The following is a 24783-nucleotide window of genomic DNA, read 5'->3' on the forward strand; positions in this document are numbered from 1 at the left end:
ATGGAATTACTAGACCTTAAAAACTAAGACTTTAAAAAGAGAATTTCCTTATAGTGAGATCTTCTGAATAAGTAATCCAAGGACAAACAAGAGCAGTGGGTGCGCTTAACCAAACTTATACCAATAATACTAAATCAGAGCAGCAATTGCCTTTTTGAGATTAGAAACATAGCAACAGGTTTGTTTCCAAAGAAACACTCAAGTAGCATCAGAGCACCTGTGCAAATTTAACTTTAACTTTAAACACACAAATCAACTGCAGGTTTCTAATACAGGCTTATACACACCATCCAGCTTGAAATGCTTACAAACTATAAACACAACTGAGCAGTACACAAACCCTTACGCGGGACTCTTTTTGCACTAAATTCCCAGTAAACACCTGAATTTGTTAGTGTTACAATGAATTAAAAGTAGATTTATTGCAAATGTATTATTAGTTTTTCCCCGCTTTCCACTTCATTATCTGTCATATCTCATTAAACCGAACCTTCTAAACTGAATCCTCTTTACATTGTCACATGTGACAACCACTCTGAAGAGAGCACCTTCAGAGATCCCTTTCCAGATCCTATCTCTACCCACTCTTAATCACAAAACAATTTCTGCCTGCATTTTTCCCCGAAAACACTTTTGTCCTCACTGCAAAAAAAAGCATTTTTTTTACTTTTTCCACTCCTTTTCTCTCCATCTCATATTGCCTTAACGCTCTCCCACGAAAGCACAGGCACTATCCATTATGTGCAATTTAAAAGGACCCCTCCCAGTCCACCATCAGAGAACTGCATGCAGGAGAATCATAGCCTAAATTTCAATTTGGAGGTCCCTTTCTCTCTCTCTCTCTCTCTCTCTCTCTCTCTCTTTCATTCTTTATTCCATTTGGGAGGAATCCCCTGCAAGACCTGACTGGCTTAAAGCCCCTATTTGGAGAACAGAATCACCATGGGTTTTATTTCCTTATTTATTTGGACATTATTGATAGCCCCTTGCTCTTAATTTTATGCCCTCCAGGGGAGTCTGCACAGGTATGCTCCTATAACTCCTTGCAAATTCAGCGGCAGGTTATTACGAGGCTATAACATTTCATCCTCTCCCGGAGTTCTGAATGAACGTCCCCTCCAACTGCCATTTATATTAGGCAGATAAAATGCCAGGCTGAGCTGCAGAGAGCAAGGGCACTGTGGAGCGAGCAAACTTCTGAATTGAGATGGAGCCAATAATGGCTGTTGTACAGCATGAGTAGTCACCCCCCTCCCCCCTCCTATCATACTCATCCTAGTTAGCCAGCAGCCACAATCAATTCATCCAGGCAGATGTTCAGATTTTATTGCTTCTGGCCTTTAGCAAAGAAGCAGGAAGAGGAGAAACAAAAGCGGCACACATGGCCCCATGTCGTCATGACTCGCAGACAAACAACTGAGAGAGGGCGGAAAACGTGCCTAGCGCTTTGACAAATGTCTCATAAACAGTCTTTCTTTCATACAGCAAAACTCCATGCGCTGCACGAAGGTTTACCACAGAGCTCCATCTGTTAATGTACAGCAACGCTCTGTTTATAAGTGGTGGGACCATAACAGATTGGCCCCAGTTTACATTATTGACAAGCTGCAGCATCTTCAACTGTATACCCACTACGGCATGTCTGTCTATTATGAGCCGATTCTACTGCTTATAATTAGACAGCTTACCACGCTGCCTCAGGTTCTAGACCCAATACCAACCTGTAATGAAAATGTGTTTGCTTTTTGCAGACTCATCAGATTCATAACGCATATAAATCCAAACTTTTGCACTTGTATTTCAAGAACTTCAGTTAGAGCACTTCAGTAGACAGTGCACCTAAAACCCACCCTATACAGTCATTACAGACATTAATGTAATAGGTTTATCAACACAATGACACAAATACAAAGGGTGGTGGTCTCAGTGAGGGCAGGCGAGCTGCTAGTCTGGGTCTTTAGGCAGCTGTCTAAGGTTCATGCAGAAGCTATTAGGCACCTTATTTTCAAACATGCTGTGAAAATATCGCGAGTAACTGAGAAGCTCGCGGACCGCTCGCGCCTGACTCACGCTACTGTACGCGCACGGAACCACAATAACCAGCCAGCCGCTCTTTCCGCAGATGTCCTCGCCCAGTCAGCGGTAGCCCGAGTGGCCGAGCTCTAGCACTAAACTTAAACCTTATGTCTGTTTTCATTCATCTCTCTCTCTCTCTCTCCCTCTCCACAGCTCGCTGCCGCACCGGGCGGCTCCCGGCAACGTCGCGTTTACTACGAAGCTGAAATGAGCTTCTTAGTCGCCGGCTTCTTGTTCAAATCTTCCCGTTCCACCTTAAATGACTGTTCGACTTTTCCCGTTCCACCTTAACTGCTGTACTATTTAAGGCGGAACGGGAACATTCGAATAAGAATCTTCAGCCTCGCGCGTTTACTCGCGTGCGTGAGTCTGAAGACGAAGAAAGTTGCGGCGTAGCGTTACCTGTATACTGCACAAGGAACATGGTCCAGACAGAGGTCCCGCCGCTGGGTCGGTGAGGGTCCCCGTGAAGACCAGAGCAGACCGCGCTTTAAGCTGGTGCTGCTGCCGCCGTTCACTGCTCCGCTCCGCTCCTCACACCAGCGCTGACTGGAGTGGAGTCGACCGACTCTGAGGAGAGGAGGATCTTTTCAGCTGTTCCCAGCAGCCCGCGCGCCACACACACACGCACGCGCGCACTATGAGATGCACGCGCGCTCGCGAGGCGAGACAGAGATGCCCAGATATCTCGCTGGGCTCCACAAAACTGCGCAGAACGACTCCAGTGTCTACAGACGAGAATGTGTACAAACAGAAAAAACCTCCTTCGTTCCTGTCAAACAACGAAACGCTTCCAGCTTCCAAGTTAGAAGACGGAGAGCAGCGCACGACGCAGCGGCTAAAGAACGCAGATTTGTGTACGAAGGGAATGAAAAAGCCCTGTGGGCTTTATAGGCCGACCGAAACTCGTGTAAAGGGCCTGGTAAGCAGCTCATTACAAGGACAGGGCGCAGCGGGCTGCACGCAGGCTGCACGCAGGCTGGAGAGAATGGTGAAGTTATGGACCAGTAGAGGGAGCCGGGCGAACAGCAGCGATGTCGTGTCACCGTGAGAGCACAGTTAGAGCAAAGGGCTCATTGCCATATAAAACTGTAAATGGCTCCCTGGTAACCCCCCCCCTCCCCTCCCACCCCAAAGCCTCCTAAATAATTTAGAAGTACGGGCCAAGCAGGGAGCTGGAAGGGTGATGGGAAACTGGTGTAACAGACGGCCGCAGTCCCATCATCCCACTGTAATGCTGTACACGGTGGTTCACAAGTTTGGAATCAACTTTCGTTTAATAATATTCACCAATAATATTTCCAGTGTAGACTGAAATAGTATAAAAACAGTATTTAGTTTTTTTGTGAACACCAAGAGGTTATGAAATGATAAATAATATACTGAGATCTTTTTTTTACCAAGTTAGTGATGATAGGGTGTCTGCCACGAGATTTGATCCCCCCATTTCAAATTCATGATGTTTATTATATATGATGTATTCTCATATTATATGATTATCCTATTTTAATAAATATTGATATATTTATAAAGATACTACATTTTAAGAATATGTTCACATTTATATTTGCTGCTCATACTGTATACATGTACCTCAGTACTGCAGTACTTGGGTGTATCTGTATCTCTCCTTGCACTTGCAGACTGTTTGCGTACTGTCAATTGTAGGTTTATATATGGTATATATTTTTCTATGCTTATGTTATTCGATTTTTGCTCTACAGCTTCATCTGTTATTATGTCCAATTCAAGCATTTTTGTTATTATGATCATTTACATCCCAATACACTACATTGCCAAAAGTATTCAGTCATCCATCCAAATCATTGAATTCAGGTGTTTCAATCACTTCCATGGCCACAGGTGCCTAAAACCAAGCACCTCGGCCTGCAGGCTGCTTCTACAAACATTAGTGAAAGAATGGGTCTCTCTCAGGAGCTCAGTGAATTCCAGCGTGGTACCGTGATAGGATGCCACCTGTCATGAAATTTCCTCACTACTAAATATTCCACAGTCAACTGTCAGTGGTATTATAACAAAGTGGAAGCGATCGGGAACGACAGTAACTCAACTACAAACTGGTAGACCATGTAAAATGAAAGAGGGTCAGTGGATGCTGAGGCGCATAGTGTACAGAGGTCGGCAACTTTCTGCAGAGTCAATCACTACAGACCTCCAAACTTCATGTCGCTATCAGATTAGCTCAAGAACAGCGCAGACAGCTTCATGGAATGGGCTTCCACGCAGCTGCATCCAAGTCTTACATCACCACTGGACTCTAGAGCAGTGGCGACGTGTTCTTTGGAGTGACTAATCATGCTTCTCCATCTGGGAATCTGATGGATGAGTCTGGGTTTGGTGGTTGCAAGGAGAACGCTACTTGTCTGGCTGCATTGTGCCAAGTGTAAAGTTTGGTGGAGGGGGGATTATGGTGTGGGGTTGTTTTTCAGCAGTTGGGCTCCGCCCCTTAGTTCCAGTGAAAGGAAATCTTAATGCTTCTGCAGACCAAGAGATTTGGGACAATGCTCCCAACTTTGAGGGAACAGTTTGGGGACAGCCCCTTCCTGTTCCAATATGACTGCGCACCAGTGCACAAAGCAAGGTCCATAAAGGATGAGCAAGTTTGGTGTGGAAGAACCTGGCTGGACAGAGTCCTGATCTCAACCTGACAGAACACTGTTGGGATGAATTAGAGTGGAGACTGTGAGTCAGGGCTTCTCTTGTGGAAAGCCTTCCCAGAAGAGTTGTTATAGCAGGGTGGGCCGACATCCTATTAAACACTATAGATAAAGAATGGGATGCCATTCAAGTTCATGGGCATGTGAAGGCAGATGAGAGAATACTTCTGGAAATAGTGTATGTAACAGTATAATGTCATCATATCATGTTCACAACAGTGAACAACTGTATGTTTATTACAGTGAGAGATTTATTAGACCAGTTAACTGTGTTTACAGCAGAACAGGATGTCAAACACAGAATCATTGTAATCCTAATTTTTTAAAGTTTTTAAATTCTTTTAAAGTATGGTCTGTTACAACGAACTGAACCACGAGCCCTTCGAGCTTAAGTATTGTTTGCAATATATTGTGCTCCACTTGTACATCATGTTTTAGTGTATTGTAGTTTACTTTTATTGTTGAATGCACTGTGTATTGTAGTTTACTGTATTGTATTGCATTGCATGGCACAGAGTTCTGTGCTCAACTCTGTTCCTTTTTTTCTGGGTATCTTAGTGACTTTTTGTTTCTAGCAGTATCTGAGCTCAGGACCGTCTTTCTCTCTAACCTATTGGTAACTAGCAAAGATACTTTCTCTAGACAGACAAAGCACTTCTTGTAAGTCACTCTGGATAAGAGCATCTGATAAATGCTGTAAATGTAAATAAATAATACAATAATTTTAGACTAATATTGATTAGTCTAAATATTGCTGATATTAGATTTGTAAATACTGTGCATAAACATAAACATAGAAATCTACCTGGATTAGCAATACAAATAAATATAAGATGCATTTGTAGAGGGTTCCAATGCAGGAAAATGAATAAAATGCAGATATTTTAGCACATTAACTCAACAGTGCCTAAACGTTTTATTGTTTTGAAGTACAATAAATGTCATCAAATATTTGTTTGAATGTTAGTTAAATCTGAGTTTGTCCAATGGTGTTTTTTAAGCAAATATCTGTGATACTGATATGCTTCTCATATTACTGTGCATTCTCATTTTTATATAGCTATGCATACGATAATGTATGCTTACAAACTTTTTGAATGGTTGTTTATGCTGGTGCAGATACTGTGAAAAGGGAATGCTTCCTTTAATTAAACCGTAGTGCCAGTGACTGTACTGTCTGAAGAGTAGCACAGGTTGTTCCGAATAAAAAATTGATTTTTACTCAAGTGTAGTATTGCAAGGTCAAAAGAGAAACGTCATCTGATACCACATGAGTGAATGCAAATTCCGAAGGGAAAAAGATGAATCTAAATTTAAGTGAAATGAATCTACCAGACTGGACATCAATGACAATGTTTTTTTTTTTACCTACAGGGTCAGAAATGAAGTTTCTGTGCAGGTACATTTTTCATTCATCAAGGTATAAACAAGGTAAATGTACCTTCAATGGTACAAGTGGTTTTGAGGTCCAACTGTCAAATGTTTTTCCAGGTAAAAGGTACATACCTTTTCATAATCTAATCTTTTAAAACAGAACAATAAAACAAAAAGCCTGGGCATGAGATGGGGTAACTCAAAGTATAATTTAAATGGATTGTGGTACAGTTATGTTCCTTGATTAAAGGTACTGAGATGTACGCTTGAGGGCACCACCCCAGTGACATGAGGGGTACTGCCCTAGTGACAGTTACATTAATTTTTTCGGAGAGTGTTGAGGAGAGGGTTTATTCAAGACTTCTTTCAAACTATAGATTTAAAAAAACACTCATAGTGCTAACAAGTGAGTTTGTGAGGCTCCACTGTGGTGTGGAAATCAAAGGCAGGCTTTTGAATAACACCTGAGCCATGTGCCTCTTCTGGAGTAGAATTTATGACCCCCTCAGCAACCACACAGCACAGATTTAAAAAGAAGGATAAGAAATGAAACGCCTATCCAAACAGTTTAGGGTGCTGAAGCGGAAGAGGTCGACTGGGAGCGGGAGACATGACGGGAGGAGAGGGGAGGATTTTGAGGGGAGGAGATTAATCCCGCAGGGGTATGAGATGATCTTTAACGCCTCCACGTTTATGGCAAAGCACCCACGGGCCAAGCTGGGCGGCCCAGCTGGGTCTCTGCTCAAGCCTAGCTCAGGCGAGAAAACTCATGCGTCTTCTACACCTCAAATAACACCTTATCCATTTACCGTCACCTGGAGGTAGGAGGGGATTGGAGTTGAATGCCGAACGATGGAGTGACACAGCATCAAATACATAACGCCCCAGCGAGTGGCCAGGAGGAACCTGTGGAATGTTGCAGCTGCTGTGTTTATCCCTGACCTCATTAGCACACTCCCTGCATAGACACCATCAAGACTTTGCTCCCTCCCTGTCATTACTCTCTAAACTGTTACCTTCCACTGCGGACAAACAATGTGTTTTTAATTTATTTTTTATTTACAGATAAAGCAGAGGTCAGTAAATTGTATGTGACCGGTGTCAAACTCAAAACACACACACACGTATATATATATATATATATATATATATATATGCACACACACATTCCAAATTTGAGGCCTGCAGTAAGTAAGCAGTGCAGTAAGTTGTGTTACATCACATTTCCTCTTAACAATACTTCATAACAGTTTCAGTGAAAACAGCGGAGTCAGTAAGTCTTAATATGTGGACATGCACGGGGCTTTCGTTTCCATTTTTTTGCGCTTCATATGCACCACACGTTTTCAAATGGAGACAGGTCTGGACTGGAGGTAGGCCACTCTAGAACCCCCATTCTCTGATCACTCAGCTACACTATTGTAACAGGTGCAGGATGTGACTTATGGCTTGTAATAAGCATGGAATTCCCTGGAAAACACATTGTCTTGAAGGCAGCATTTGTTGCTCTGAAAAAGCATTTTATATCCAAGAAGGCTTGCCTCACTTTAAGATGTTTTATACATGTAACAGCGTTCCCAGTCTTTAAGTGCTCCATCTCAACTTTCTTAGAATGTGTTTACATGCATCAATTTATATTACACAAAAACAATGAACTGATAAGGTAAAACATTAAATATCTTGTCTATATACAGCTTTCATTTAATACAGGTCGAGACAACATCGATTTACAAATCACTATACTATGGATATATATACTATATATTTTTGGAACAGAAATTTGTAGCATTCTTTAGGAAATGATTCAGTACATCACGAAATCCCAAATTTCCACATGATTTCATTCACTTTGGTAACAATTTAAAACTATGTAACAATACACTGAATACACAAACATGGCTGGGAGATTTATTTACACAGTGGTGGAATACAGACTATACAAACAATACACCAAAATCTTTTGGAGGTGAATTTCATGTTTGAAAATAGTTGACACTGCAGTTCTGCTGCATTTTTTAAAACCCATGTTTTTACACCCGTGTTAATTACCCACTGTCTTCTAATTATAAACTTCAAGATTCAAGACTTAGAAGATTTAGAAGCATGTATACTGTGTATTTCTTAGAGTCTGTAACTGTCTAACTATGAATAAGATCAACATGACATTGCCAATAAGGTTGGCCAGTTTAACGCATCATTTCATAACGCTGGAAGTATCCACTCAGGGATAAATGAGGAATGTTTGTTTCATTTCAGTCTACACAGAACAGCATTAGAGAAGAGTAATATCTTGACAGTTACTACTTCAGAGCTGCTGTTATTGATTGGCATAATTAAGAACTGATATATCCAGACCCCCCAGAACAGTCATTCCTTGCTCTCTCCTGCCCACACAACCATTTCTGCAGTTTCTCGATTAATCTTACGTTTGCTGGAAAGGTCTCCAGGAAAGGTTAATCACCTGCATATAAAACAATGTTTTTCTACATCTATGAGAGCACAAAGCTCAACTGAGGAGGAACTATAATTGCTTTATGCACATTTCGGTCATGAGCTCACAGGCGCCTATTTGACAGACAAGCACTGGGTGTATTATCTTGAAAATACTCTAAAGTCTATTTTAGCCTTTTAGAGTTAAACTTGGATAGGTGGATAGGCAGCATCCAAAATATAACTGTGACTGTTTAACCAGCTGTTTGAACCTTTAAAGGGACAATTATACTACAGTATATAGTTAAGATGTGCATAAAGTCATTGAGAGTGGTTTGGTGTGAAATACTGCATTCAAGAGATAATTACAGAGTCACAATTGCTCACATTGATGGTGATAGGAAGCGGATAATCTGAAGGGATAAATGCATTTAAATGCTACCTCACACAAAGCTATTTCACTAATTGGAAATGCACATGCTGCCTGATGCCGAGACTTCGTTTTGCAACAATTTTGAGATAAAGTTTTGGCAGAAAGTCTGTTTTTTAGGGGAGGTACATAAAGGGTTTTATAAGGCCAAAGGGAACTTATTTTTTCAAATGATTTGACACTATTTTACCATTATAAACATTACATATACCTCAGAAGACATGTATGTCCATTCTAGACATCATGACCCCAGGTTCTCATCACCACAATTGTAAAGAAATATGTAATTTCACCTACAATGAACCATTTCACATCAAATCATACTGGCTCAAAGACTGGATTATTTAAAAATTCTCCTTTTAAAGTAAAGGGATAATATACTTCTGTTTAACAAATGAGTGAGACTTCTCTGGTACATGCCATGAGGGTTACACCTACACAGAACATGAATAAATATGAACCGCATGAGTCGAATCTTTTTTTGGAAGTTATCTATTTACTCTTGCAGCTTTCCTTCATTACCTGCAGAGAAATAAAAAGAAAAAAGCAGTCTTAATACCTGTGGGGTTGTTGGCTTTGACCGGGATCTTCACATCATATTTAGTTGGTATATAAGCCCACAATGCTTCCTTTGGAATTTTGTTGATGCGTGTGCATTTCCACCAATGATCACAGGTTACTGGAGGCAGATGGGTGTTTGCCATAAAACAATTTGAGTCGTTCTCACAAACAACTTTGAATTTTCAGCATCCAAAGAGGCTTCAGATAACTACTCACACAAAAAGCTGTCATGCTGATTTTCAGCATGGAAACAAACAAGCTTGAAAGAGAAAACATGTCTAGATCCAACATTTGCATCCCTCCTGCACTAATATTCCAAAGAGTTTTCAAGCTATTACGGAAATAAATGAGACGACTGCCGTTTCAACTGAGCATGGTCACTCCTGTCTTAATACACAAAGCCATTTCACAAGCACCAGAGTCATTTGCTGTTGAAAGGCAATTACATATCAGGGCATTATTGATTTAATGACACATTTAAAGCAAAGATGAACACAAAAAAAGGTTCATAAATTAATGTAATCTATTATTAGGGATCAGACAGAAATACAAGTCTCCTTTAAATGGACAACAAAATAGATGACTCGTTTAGATGTAAATTGGTCCAGTATAGGAAATGAATCAATATATTAGCTATTCATTGTCCCCCACCCCTCTCTCTCTCTCTCTCTCTCAGTTCCTTGTGACTGAACATGGCAGCAGAAACTGGAGCATGGACAAAATTAGATTCTGCCTTGGCTGTACTTGGGTCACGTACAATAAACAATGTAAATGCATACTAGAATAAGCCGACATCGTGAACTCATGTTGACAGCGGGCTAATTTTGATTATAAAGACCCAGAGATTCACGGCCGGTTAGGTACACGCTGTTTTCATGCTCTCGCCGCAGGGGTTCGGCCGTGATAAAAGCAGGTTAAATGTTTTCCAGGCAAAATCAAATTATTTCTCTCCCCTCTCTGAGAATGAGTGAAAACCATTCAGTGCTCTTATTTAATTTATTTCACCCTTAGGGACAATATCTGCTCCTCTGTTCCCTTCTTTAAACAATGATGTTCTTTCAGCAGCTTGCTTATTCTATGAGCACATCTGAATCAAGCTGTAATTCAGCTTTGGGCTGCAACAAATGAGCGCCAACTACAATTGGTTCTGGCCATTATTACCACAGTGCATTAGTACTGCAGCAGCACATTTGCGAAAAAAGAAAAATTAAGCTAGTTTAAAAGAAAGTCATAAATCAACCTGTTTTTTTTTTACCATTTTCATTTATTTGGAAGAAAGGGAAACAGAAGGTGGGGGGGGGGAGTTTCCACCGCATTAAAGAAAAGTAAAGCTCACCTCTCAATCACGAGGTCATAAAACCAATTATATTAGTAAAAGCACCACTTGCATTCTGCCAGTCATTTTTTGCCAACTTATCCTTGAGCAGCAAAAGCTAGTACTACACTGAATACCTTAATGAAATCCCCAGAGCTTGAGAATAGGAGATAACCTAGAGGAAGAAGATCCTTTGTTATACAGAAGATGATGCTATGTCAAATCACTATGACATACTTCATATATATGCTTTACCTATTCTAATGGAGTTCTCAGAGGAACAGCATTCTTGGTAATAACATGTAAAGCTTCATTATGATATGCCTGTGGATGCCTAATATCTACTGCATGCATTCTATTATTTTAAAGACCCCTGCGCTCAAAAAAATCTCCTCTTGGATGGCTTAGTCTGCTTATATAGGTTGGTGTTTGTGTCAAATGTATTACCATAGCACAGAGTTTGCATTGCTCAGGCTTTCTCAGGACTTAGAGAAAAATAAGTATTCTTAAGGACGCCATAACCGGCTTAGCTCTGTACTTCACAAATAAGCTCGAACCTATCACAGTCCAATATCCTAAAATATGCCAATGAGAGGATTACGATGTGTTGCCAGAAGACTTGACATGCCTGTGCCAACATAGCTGACAATGTTTGAAATGTTTTGACTGTGCAATTAGCCGTTAGCTAAAACAGGTAGGCGATGACATACAAAAATATAACAGTATCATATTTACATTCCACTTAATCTAATAAACTGTCAAATATGGTGAGTAGAGTTATCCTAGTGGGCAGGTAGCAATAGCAGATCATGCTACAGTTTCAAACATGACAGCATAGGTTTGATTCTGGCTCACTGAAGCTTCAGTAAAGCAGGTTTAGAGGACAAAGACAAGGACATAAAGGAGCAACCTTATGTACACCTGCCAACTCTGGGAAAATATTTTGCATAGCATAACAGTGTACTGCTAAAAAACAAAAAAAAAGGCCAAAACAAGGGAGTTAGCTTGCAAATTACATAACATTAGGCTAATACTATTGATGTTAAATATTTTCCCAAGGCTGGCAGATTAAGTGCATTAACTTCTAACTTCCTACACCCGGCTGAATGACCTAAGGAGTTAATGTTTGCTTCCCTTGCAGAACCAGCCACACGGAGTAAGAAGTGTGAGCAAGAGGGATGAAAACCATCTCATATTGCTGTCCATTTGCAGCCTCTTGAAATGACTGACACTATGAATCCCCTCTCGATATTTGGGAATTGAGCACTACAATTAGTTGAACTCATAAAGTAACAAATTGTACCAGTGTAATTCGATGTCAAAATGCTACAAAAAATGTGTACAGTTTGGCAGACCCAATGTCTAAGCTGGTGTTAAGTCTCCCAAATTCACAAGGAGGTGCTCAGTATACATTATGAAGTGTCCCAAAAAGCCCACGTAGTTTAAAACAGTGATTCCCAATTGGGAGGCGACTCGGAAAATGGCTGACAAATGGCTGACAAAAACAGACCCACTCTTAATGAGTGTAGAGGTTTTTGTGCTTTCCTAAGCATAACAATAGTAAATAAATACATAAGTATACATACATACCAATTTACTATTCTTTGTTATTATACACAGATTTTTTTCATGATTTTAGGCATACATACATCTCCTTAAATGGCCAGGGCCCACTTGCTGGCCCAAAGTCTTTTTTTTTTCCTTTCAGTTCTATAACCTAAGAATAGCTCAGCCAATTTGCATTGAAGCCCCTGTAGTCACTGCATAATAAGCCTTAGCATGTAATAAGCCCATGATTTTAAGAAGTTAATTATTCTCTCTCTATTTATTACAACTTGTTTACACACCTACCACTCGCCTCAAGCCAAAGGTGATGCATAATGGAAATGGTTTTAATAATTTTTTTTTTTAGCTCTTTTCTTTGGAGTGTTTTCTTGTACTATAGGAAATTTGCACTATTTATACTAATGTTGACATGTTCCCACACAAAAACAAAAACAGGCAAAACAAATAAGCATCCCTCATTCAGCAGCAACTGCAGCAAATTCGACTGGTCACAATACTCAAGGGAAGTTGAATTCTTCAAAATAAGAATTGTGTGTTTTCACAGCCATGGTTTTATGGGTAAAGCACAAAGTCTCTGCGGAGGAGGGAAGGGGTGGTGGGAGACCAGACTAGAGCAATATTCTAACAATTGGATTAGGGCCGGGGCCCACCTGCCAAATAAATATTGATAGATTTGGGTGGCTGATGGGGCTGGAAAGCATTTTAACCTCATTCAGAAGCCAAAATTGTGACAATGTTAGGATTTGCTACCTTATCAGGCAAGGGCTCTAGGTCACCGTGCTTCAATTCATACTACTATTACCCAAAAAGGCGGTAAGGGGAATGGCTCCACTGATGCTCAAGAGTGCTTGGGGTAATCGTGTGGTTTAATGCATTTTGGCATTTGGCTGTGCTTGTGAGTGTGGGTAGTTGGTGATGAATCTCTGAATCATATGGAATATTGGCCATAAGTCTATGGTATAAACCAATATAATATATGCCAGACGATTTTATATTTCAAGAGGAAGATTAAATGCTGTCACTCTGAATCAGATATTTTTTTAAACAGCAATTTCAGAAGCTTTAAATAGGCAGGCTTTATAGGAGACAGAGCAGCAAAGCCACAACAGACACTTTAGTTTCAGCTCAAATTGAGTCTCGAACATGAAAGGACCCCGCCAATATTAATTGCAGGCCTTGAATCACGCCATGGATCTCTGCTAAGAGCAGCCTGGTGCTGGCCATTCCGCAGGCCTCATGCATCACTTCTATTATACATTACATCAATCAGACACCCCGGATTCATTAAGATGACTTATTCGCCCAACCCACGAGCTCATTACAGAGCATTCCGATGCCAGTCACAGCTCCAGCAGAGCCTGTTCACAGTTCAACACCCTTCACCCCATGGGGAGAAAACAGCTCTGCAACTTATCACGCAAAACCAATTAATCAGGTGTGAAGCTGAACTTCATAGCTTTTAGCCTCTCTATTATTCAAGTTTAAAGCAATATCTAACCTAAAAAAAAAGAATTAGTATTAAAGGTATGAGTCTGAGCCCAGAGAGAAGAGAAGGGTCTTCTGAGCATTCTACTGACAGTCAGTCATGCCACCTACTGAATGCCAAGTCTGTCTGAATGAGTCATGGTTCTGGGTAATGGGAGGCAGGCTCCCGAGTAAATGAGGCAGCCTAGGTCCATGCAGCTGCAGCACTGAACAGTCCAGTGGAAACTGGCCACATGTGGGCAGGGCAAAGCAGCGTGACAGGGGAGACACCTGCCTCAGAATTCCTCTTGACCCAGGCAGCCTGCGCAGCCTACTGTGAGTCTAATAGAAAAAGACACACTCATCTCCTAGAGCCTTCTTGTTCCCTGAGCATTCAGAAAATTAACTACTTTCATTCCCACACAGACTCCCTCACTGCCTGGATTTGATCCTTCAGCCCCTCTCTCCTGTACCCTCAGTGATCCCCGCTCTGGGCCACACTTCATCATGTTCGACCCAGCATATCAATGATGCACTGCGGTACGATAGATTACTGGAAACAATGCTTAACCACTGTTTTAAAGCTTAATGAACTGTATTGTTTGGGAAAGCTAAATCCATGCTTGAAAATAAACAGACAAAGACTGCAGCATAATTCAAAGATATTCAAATTCACATTGTCAAAGAGAGATGTGATAGAAATTGTGCATATCTCATAGAAGAATCCCATGAGAGCAAAACTTCCTGCATGGAATCTTTTTAGTTGATTTACTTTGAGTGTGCATATCTTCCCCTTAGTCCATCGATGTGACTGTTGGAGCTATTTGTGTCATTGTGCAGTCTAAAGCCCGCATTTTACTCTTGGCTGGCAAAACGCATCCAAACTTGTCAAACTTGTCAAAGTGTGGCAACTTTCCAAGCTTGATAAAAGAGATGTGGTGATCTCTGAAGCTGAAACTTTCTGTCATTCAGAGCACACAATCAAGAAATGAAAAGAGAGGAGTCGTAGACACTGGGAATCATTTTGCACCTGCCTCCGATAAAATGGAAGAAACGGGAGAACCAGAAGCCCAGAGATGAGACACGACAAGGCTCTTATTATTGAGAGCCCTTCCCCTCATGGGCACAGCAACAGTCTTATCAGGTGTGCAGCAGAAATCATGCCAGAATATCCCCTTTTCCTGTGTGAAAGGAAGACACTCCTCCTCCCTGCTGTGAGGCTGTAAGAGTCAGTAGCCCATGAAGGCACATCAGCCCTGCTGCAGGACAACACGCTGAACCAGCACTCACCTGCAGCTCGGCCAGACCGGTAGTCCTTGTACATCATGTGTTAAAAAGAAATCTGGTCCTGCTCTCTCCTCTCTATGGAGTGGCCCTGTTCAGGAAAAAAATAAATGAATTTATTAATAGCCAAGCAATCTACTTAACACAATAACACCTGTCCTCATACTGTCTACTACATTCAACGAGGTTTGCACAGTTCAAGGACAATCTTTTCTAAACACGGTTACATTTAACATGTTTTATCCCCATCTTTTTGATTAGACAACTTAGTATTGGAAAAAGTAACCAATTAATCATGAGTTAATTCAAAAGGTGCACAGAGAGATCCAACAAAAGGAAATTTCAATAGGCAAGCACTTTATTTATAGCTAATTTTCCTCAGAACACAATCCTACCAGTTTGAGCCCAACATATTGAGTCTCTTGCGCCAGTTTGAAGTGCAAATTTCATGCATTCTGCCCGTGTGTTATGTATGAAACTATCGCTCAAACCCGAACGTGCAGTTTATGGGACATGTGCAAGGCAAAAAGTAAAATGTGCTTCACCTTCTCATGCATGTGCTTCTGATGGAGGGCTGCACAAGAACATGGGGGGATCATGGAAAAAGTGGGTGAAGATGCAGCAGTCTGAGCAACTTGCGGCGTCAGGTTTTGCATCAAAGCTTTTTTTGGGTCTAGTATCTTACCAAATTATGTAACCTTGCATCTCATGAGTGAGCAGTTTGTGTGAGAAGCTGCAGTGTCAGTAAATTCAATGTTAAATTCATATGCATTATAGGTGTATTGCAGTCCCATCAAGGCATATTTTGCACTCTACCTGCACTTGTACATCTGGCCCTCTGATGGACCTCTGTTTCCAAAGTCACTAAACTTGGGAATATGTGGAACAAATGCTGAAACGTTTTTGACAAGAGCCAGCTTGAATAAAAGTAGTCAAAAACTCCTAAGAAACTACTTCAGCCAAAGTAAAATAAAACTGAATTACAAATAAAAGTGGGATACTTCTGCAGTACATTTTCACCAGCTAAGAATATAGTGGACAATTTTTTCCTATCTAGTGATGTCTGAGATCAGAAACTTCAAACTGAAGAAACCCAATCTAAAGCACCCGAGAAGAAGAATGAGGATGAACCCGAGAAGAAGAATGAGGATGAACCCGAGAAGACAAATGTGAGTAACTGAAAACTAAAACAACCAACACAAACGTAAGCACACCCAGAACACTGACACGTTCAATATTTCACAGTAGAGATCTCCATGGATTACACAACCGAAGATGTATTTGCACTAAGGTCAGGGTTCAGCAGTCACTGTTTGACTGTAACAGTTTTCTGTGCAGAGCTGATGGATAGGCTAACGCCAAAGAAGCGTGTCAGAATACAACGTGTGTAAAGTGTGCATGTTTTCTGCGCTCTGTGAGCTGCCCTTCCTCCTCAAATAGCAAATAGTTTGCGAGCCACTTGTCACTTCCTCTCTTACCCAACCCCACACTACAGTAATGACCCTGATCTCTACCGAGCTGGCTCCGACCTCGGGTCTCCTGCTAGCAAGACCTCAAAGACACAGCTGCTGTAGCAATATCTGAGCAAGTCTGTCTATGAAGCTCACCTCCCAACCAGAACAGCTGCCAGGGTGCAAAATGACTTCAAAAACAAAATGTAAGCTAACTCTGTTTAAAGTGAGTACATATTCTCACAGTACAAGGAATTTACATGCATGACCCAGTTAAGCTAATAAAGCCATCTCATAAAAGAGGCCTAGTAATTAATATTATAAGCTTTCCTTTCACCGTTGTGAAGTATTAAATTAACAGGTCAGCCTGAGGTTAGACTGAATCAGCACAGTACGCCACAATTCAATTTCAACTTGTAAATATACCAAATTCAGATATAACAAAAACCTCACAAGAGGGACATGCTTAGGCGGTGATCATGTGGGAGTTTACTGATTTACCTAGAACATATGTTAGAAATTATGCTTATTACAGTAAATATCCACCAACCTCTTATCACAAGTGCAGTGGAGCAGTAATTATAGCACTAAATCAATGTATAACTGAGTCAAATAATTAATGGAATCATTCATTAGGCAAAAATAATCCCTATGGAACATGATGCACAGGATGGAGGGATTCAATGGGGCTTAAAAAACATGGTAGCAGCAGGAGTGTTCCGAATCCACAGGCTCGCTGTAGGTCGAGCTTCAGAATAACTGCACTCTATCAGTCAATGAGGCCTGTCGATACATAGTCTGACCTTGATGATAATCTTATAGTTGGCCCTCTTCATTTGTGCTCGACTGACTCTTCAAAGTGCTTAGTCCATATTCTGAGAAGTGAGGCTCTTTTGAGGTCAAGGATGCACAGAGAGGACAGTTATCGCTCACATGCTCTGTTACTGAATAAAAAGTTGCCACTGGCACTGAAAAATGCACATTTCAGAAAAATGATGTCACAGTTTTATCAAAATGAGATAAAGAAAGAGACCCAGCACTGCATAAGCTACATAAAATTACATTTTAACCCTCACAATTTTGAAATGCCTCAGAAAACATTTTTCATTATAATTTGTTAAATTGTAAAACCAATCTACTAGTAAGTGTAATAGTTCTTGGAGAACTTCAGGACAGGTGAGATGTTCTTTCTCATCAGTAGGCAAATTCTAGTTCAGGTTTCGATGAGATGGCTCCAGTCTCCCTTACCTCCTCTGACAAAGTGCATTGGTACCATCAAAACAGAGAAGATCCAATATTCTGAAATCCTATAGCTAAAGAATAAAAAGCCGCTCCTTACTAAGGAAGCACGTGAATGCAGTGTGTTGCATTCTATACAATGCATCGCTACACATTTGCATTGTGAATATTAAGGCAAAGGGCACAACACCAACAGACAAGCCTGGTCAAACTGTCTGCTACCTCCAGCACGCCTTCTCCTAGTCAGCTATCATAGCATATGGACAACTGGAGAGGTCTCAAAAATGGGTTGCTTGTCTAAACACATATATATGACACATAAACACCTCTTCATTCACCAAACACTTCTTCACTCCACCATTCATATGTTCAGACGTTGTGGCTGTTGGAACAACAGTGTCCTCTATTGTCCCCTTGAGTTCTGAGTGTTTTAACCACCACAGGAACGTAAGAAGGCGCAGTGAGTTTGTACAATGGGACCATGCATTTGCAAAGTGTTGACTGTGTTTTTTTGCGTTTGCCCTTAACTTTCACAGCAGCACAACCAAATAAGAAAAATGACACATCAGTTACAGGAATTAATTAGATTTTATTGCAGTTCCTGACATCAGACCATGTGGATGTATTAAAAGAAAAGAGTAGAACTACAAGAACAGGAATTCTCAGAACTCTACATTAATCCTGCCAGCACAAGAATGATGACGGCCTAATTGCTGGTTATGCTTTATCTTGACGTTTGTGCCTTTCAAAACTTAATTGAGGTAATTAATAAGAACCTTAATAACTGTTAATTACAAAACAATCTTATCAGGCTATTCTTGACTGTATACTATATAGGCCTATGACAAATGTGTACAAACAACAGTGCTACTCACACTCCTTCTGTTCATAGAATACTGAGACACCCAGATACCCATGTATCTTTTCTCATGGTTCGTGATGGCCTACAACCATTCATTTCACGATGTGGATCCAAGTGAAGAGTGCTTTGTTCTTCTGGAAATGTTATGACATGAATAAGTGGGTCTGCTAGACTACAGACAGCAGAGATCAGTGGCCCGCCCCACACGAGCAAGCCGTTATCGGAGCGAGTCAACATGCTCGCATTGTGATGAAGCGATTACACATTGGCCCATCTGAGATCATTCGTCTTAGCCTCAGCGCACTATAGCCACATCACACATTAACCACATACCGAGAGCATAAGATGCTTTTTAAACATGACATTTTATCCATTATTTAGTGTTTATTCCACAAACTCACATACTGTGCTCTGAGAAGTTAAACAAATGATTCAATTGAAAAAGTGCTTGTTCAGCTCGAAATTCCAGAGCTTCTGGCATGTATGTCTCAGAAGCTCCTTTCACATATGTACTTTTACAAGGGAATTTAATATAGTTAAATGGAAAGTGGTTAAATGCGAAGGCAAGTCGAAATCCCAGTAAGACTAACATGGCAATTAACTTCCAGAAGATCTAGTACAACTTCCAGGAACATATGAACAGCATATTCACACTGAGAACATTACATCATAATCATAATCACAATGTTCAGAACCAGATGTTCAAGGAATTTCTCGGGTGCCGGCATCAACATAAAGTTAGGTCCAATAAAGTAAATATTGTAGCTTGTTTTTGCACGTTAGTTTCAGGTTGTGTGTTCTCTAGCTTTTACTGCACTTGATTAATTTTGCTAACGACTCCTACTGTGCAGGGCTGCCCAGGGGTTTGTGAGAGTGCATATGACAGAGAGAGAGAGAGAAAGAGAGAGAGGGGGGGGGTATAGGAATACAGCACATAGGTACATTACAAAGTGTGTACAACAGCAGAAGACCACAACAGTTTCCACTTATGCCAGCCAAGAACAAAGCTGAGGCTGCAGTGGGCACACACTTGCCAAAACTGGACAGCTGAAAACTGGAAAATCTTAGACAGGTCTGATGAATCTCAATTTCTGCAGACATACAGATAGTAGGGTTTGAATTTGGCACCAACAGCATGAATCCATGGTTCTAACCTGTCAACAGTCCAGGCTAGTGGAGGTGGTGTAATGGTGTATGGAATGTATGTAGAGCTCAAAGTACCAGGGTGCCTTTGTCAAGCTTGTCCTGAGGCTTTAATGGTCATTTCATCTATGTACAAGTACACTAGAAACAATATAATAAATTAAACAGACATTAAACACAGTAAACAGACAGGACAGTGCAGCACCGACACAGCACACATTTCTGCAGTTGGAGAAATACTCAAACCAGCCTGTCTGGCAGACTTAACTGTGCTTGGAGAACCACAGACTACTCCAGCACTCACAAATGAATAAAAGCAATAGCGAAGTGGAACGCCACAGCCCCCCTTGAAACAAATAAATTGTACTGTAACACTGTGCATACATTGGTGTATTTCTAGCACCTTTTCATCACAGACCTAAATCTAAATACCTGTTTTACTGTTAAGGACTCCAGAGTCTTGAGCACTGCAATTACTCCTCACCTTCAAAATCTGACTTTATGGAGGGCTTCTTTCCAGACATATGCGAGCTTCCATAATGCAGGTAATGATTTTGCCTGTCCTCAAGTTGTACATTGTGATTTGGATTTCACTGGATTTACCTGCCATAAACACTGAGAAACACAACATTCAACATTCCAATGGAAATTCAATCTTAGGCAAATGAAGAACATTCAATACTCCATTATCCACAGCCGCCGTGACCAGAAAAAATAACTAGCCGCTTTGCGTATAGAAAGGAAGTGCGCCCAAAATGGCCTTTTTAGCTGCAGTTATTATACTCATATGTCACTGTCATAGCAACAACAAGCTGCAGCAACAGAAAGGGCAGATGGCACATCAGAACATTGTTAAATGCAAGGATTTACAGACATCTGGGTGCTCACTGTGATAAACAGATGCAGTATATTTTGATATTGATGTCTGAAGACAGAACACAGGCACGGGATATATTTTTACAACAACAGAAACCAGGACTACATGTCATATCTGTCAGCATGATGATGCAGATAAAAAAAGAAAGATCATCACACTCTTTAGGAGAGCTCACATTTCTCAGCGACAAGTCATTATGATTTCAGAGTGACAACAAACATGTAAGCACTGTGCAACAGAACTAAAGAAATAGATGCGAATCCCATGCCACCACGACAAATTTTTCAGTGTTGTTTTAATGATGATTAGATTAATGGGACAATACAAGTAGATTAATGGGACAATACAATGCATCACTCATATGTACACAATGTGACACAGGTGACACTAGTAACTGACACTGAAATTCATTCAGATGTAGTAATGAGTGCAATATCAGAGATGCTCAGAAGTCGCTTCGTTAGAGCATGAATCAAGCCTAGAGTATCTGGGGTTCAGGTCCAAGCTGAGTCTCAAATCTGTGGTAGAGAACTTTTGCTTTGTTATTAGATGCAGGCATTGGAAACTGTAAGGATCAACAACATGTTTTCATTATCTAAAAACCTTCAGCTTGAAGGACAGAACTGAAGTGCTATGCAGTAAATGCTGTGTTTAAGTTTAGTTCGTTTTAAAAGAATGTGATCTTTAACTTCAGCTAGAAAGGTGACAATGGAAGCTAAATTAGCTATTGCACTAGCATACTTGCTAACCAAACTACATGCGAGCAAAACTGTTGTGCAAATTAACACATAGGTTTTCACTGACTTATTGCATTAAGGTTGGTGTTCCTAAATTGGCCAGTTTTGTTTGATGTATTTTTATTTATTTTTTTTGCTCAGGTTGAAACTGCACAAGCCTTAAGTCTTGAATCTTAGCTGAGTCACATCACAAGTCAGTTAACATGCAACTCAAGGGTAACTTGAGTTTGTGTCACTGACTCAATTCCCAATCTCTGCAAATTACACAATATTAATGAATGGTTGCATGAAAGCCGTATAATGCAAGTTATACGCAAAAGTTTGAACACCCCTGGTCAAAGTTCCTGTTTAGTTGATTGTCTAAGTAAAAACAAGTTAACACATCCTCTTCAGAGAACACATGTAATTTCACATTTTTCTGCTAATTTTACTGCACAATTTATTGGGCTTAATTATTGGACTTAACATCAAAATGTACGAGTGCACAACATATTGGCAGTGAATACGTTATTGAGTAATAAACTGGAAATTGCTATAATCTCATGATATCAGATAGATGATAAGTGCACCAATAGCTAGCACCCTTTTATTAAGATTGACAGAGATCCATGCAGGAACACCAATGATATACCTTTAAGAGCACATGGACAACAGTGCAAGTACTGTAGTCTCCTACTGTTATGACTGGCTCTAGATAAGAACATGTGCTAAATAAAGTAAAAGATTTACAAAAAGTACTCTTTGCAATGCTTGAAGTTTGAATGTCAGGTCTATTCATTATTTAGAGTAATGGCATCATGGCTATTTAAGATTAATCATATACTAATCTTTAGAATTCTAACTTATCCTACACTCTCTGCACTTCATATATGGATAGTAGTGTAAAGTGAAAATTGATAAATAAATGCATAAATAGTTACTGAAATATAGTGAAAAACAGTCAGAAAAACCTTCCTTTCCAGAGTTCTCTGCAACTGTTTTTTTCTTGGACGTTAATAGCAAGCGGGCAGCTCGACTTTTCATAATACTGCAGATGGTTTTTATACAGTTGATCTCACTAAGAATTCACCTTTTACTGGACAGCCTGTCATAACACAGTCACATACAAAACCACAGTAAAAGGCTAGATGCCCATTATCTTCCTTTATATCTTGGACAGTTCAGTGCAACCCAAAGCCCTCTAGGACTCAGAGGAGCAGTAGAAATTAGACTGCCCAGAGTGATGGTGTTTGTGCCATGACATGCCTGACCTGGGGCCCAAACATACAAAGCAATTTCCAAAAATGCTTCTGTAAGGATGCCTACCTCAGGGGCTGAATTACATGCAGATATACTCTGTACTTTTTTTTTAATAGGATAATTGCTAAAAACCATAGCCGCAAAATAAAAACATTTTCAACATGGGGAGGTGCAGAGAAAAGTCTGGGACTCAAGTCAAGTCAAGTCAAGTGGCTTTTATTGTCATTCCATCTATGTACAAGTACACAGTGGAGTGAAATTACGTTCCTTCAAGAACATCACGGTGCAACAAGGGAAAAAACAGCACAAAGTGCGAATGTGCAGACAGAGTGTGCAAACAAAAAATTAAGAGAGATAAAGACGCAAAAGGAGAAACGTAAACCTTCCTGTAATATAGCCAATGACTTGCAGTCTATTTCTATTCTCATTTAAATTTAAATTTATTCATTCTATTCACATTTAAATTTATAATATGATTTAATTTGATACAATTTAAAAAATATTGCATATTCAAGTCCATAGTCAAGAGCCCAAAGCGTCTATACTTATGGCCTCATAGCCTAGGTATAATTCATTTAAAAATTCAAAAGGCATCATCTCCCTCAGAACATCTATTGTTTAAATAGGCACTGGTATTTTTCTTTCAAGAAGCCTCAACAATTAAACATAATACCGTATATTTTTTTTTTCCAATGACCACCCTTGACCTTTATTCTAGCTACCATTCTTTTCTGAAAACTAGCTTTCGGTTTTTCAAAGAAATCTGAGGAGACATTTCTCCATGGTTCACATAAATACCTCCAAAGTTCAGTGTTCGACGTTTCTGCTTCTCACAATCCAAGTAATCTCCATTACAAATGTAGACACTGTCAGTCCATAAAACCTTGCTTCCCATTTGCAGTGTCCAGTTTTCTTGTTCTAGTGCAAATCTTTCATTTCCTTTTCTCAGTAAGGGCTTCTTGAGAGCCGCACATCCCTTCAGATGTATAGTGATAAGCTGTCTTCTCACAGTAGGACAGACAGGTTCATCTGTGGATGTTTTAAATATATGAAGCGAAGCTTGATTTTCTCTACAGTTAACATAATACAATAAACTACAGTTTTGGAAACTCTTGTCTGTCACACATTTTCCTTTAACTTTCCCCTTCTTTAGGCAAGTGGATTATCTTCTGTCTAATCTCCTGAGAAATGTCTCCTTTATCCGTTTTAGATGCACATGAAAAAGAAATTTGTGAGGCAGTTAAGGTGTGTTAGTTGCTTATGTAACTGTTAGCGTCTGTCTGAAGGAGAAAATAATATCAGTGTGAGCTTTAAGAAGCTTTTGTTGGGAGGACACAATGCTACTGTCTGGTTTTAAGTTTGGACAGATGGAGAAGTTAAAGTGGCAGAAGGTGCACAAAAGCAAAGAATGGACAAAGTAAATACTGACAGATATGATACTAGGCTTCCAGACTGTTAAATATGTTTCCTGCTTCTTTCCTGAAACTGACAAATGACTCATTTGTGCTTATAGTTGTTTTGACTGATAAACTATGAACTGATAAAGTCCAGTTTATTGTCAATATACACACCCAGATATTTGTAATCCTCCACAGTGTCCACACTGACCCCTCCTGATGGATACAAGGGTCACCGGTGCCTTGTCTCTCCTCAGGTCCACCACCAGTTCCTTTGTCTTTGTCACATTGAGCTGCAGGTGGTTCCACTCGCAACATGCAACAAAGTCCTTCACCATCGCCCTGTACTCCTCCTCATCACCCTTGCTGATACATCCAACTATTGCAGAGTCATCAGAAAACTTCTGAAGGTGGCAAGTCTCTGTGCAGTAGCTGAAGTCTGTGGTGTAGAGGGTGAAGAGGAAGGGAGAGAGGACAGTTCCTTATGGAACTCCAGTGTTGCTGACCACTCTGTCCAACACACAGTGCTGCAGGCGTACATACTGTGATCTGCCAGATAGGTAGTCAACAATCCAGGACACGAGGGGGGCATCTACTTGCATCACTGTGAGCTTATCACCCAGAAGAGCAGGCCTGGATGTGCTGGAGAAGCCAAAAAAC

At 40.4% G+C, this 24783-nt stretch overlaps 1 protein-coding gene across 4 annotated transcripts in view; it reads right to left on the reverse strand.

Annotated features, from left to right (window-relative positions):
• Positions 1 to 24783, reverse strand: part of enox2 (ecto-NOX disulfide-thiol exchanger 2) — a 253893-nt gene that overhangs the window by 180420 nt on the left and 48690 nt on the right. For 3 of the 4 annotated variants that reach the window (XM_017721483.2, XM_017721484.2, XM_017721487.2), the window contains one exon: positions 15185 to 15269. In XM_017721483.2, the coding sequence (XP_017576972.1) occupies positions 15185 to 15221 (37 nt within the window). In that variant the 5' untranslated portion in view covers positions 15222 to 15269. Of the gene's footprint in view, positions 1 to 2478; positions 2727 to 15184; positions 15270 to 24783 lie in introns of those variants that run through there. The other variant, XM_017721486.2, reaches the window with a different exon arrangement.

This window comes from Pygocentrus nattereri, chromosome 11 (assembly GCF_015220715.1).
Source record: "Pygocentrus nattereri isolate fPygNat1 chromosome 11, fPygNat1.pri, whole genome shotgun sequence".
Classification (NCBI taxonomy): domain Eukaryota; kingdom Metazoa; phylum Chordata; class Actinopteri; order Characiformes; family Serrasalmidae; genus Pygocentrus; species Pygocentrus nattereri.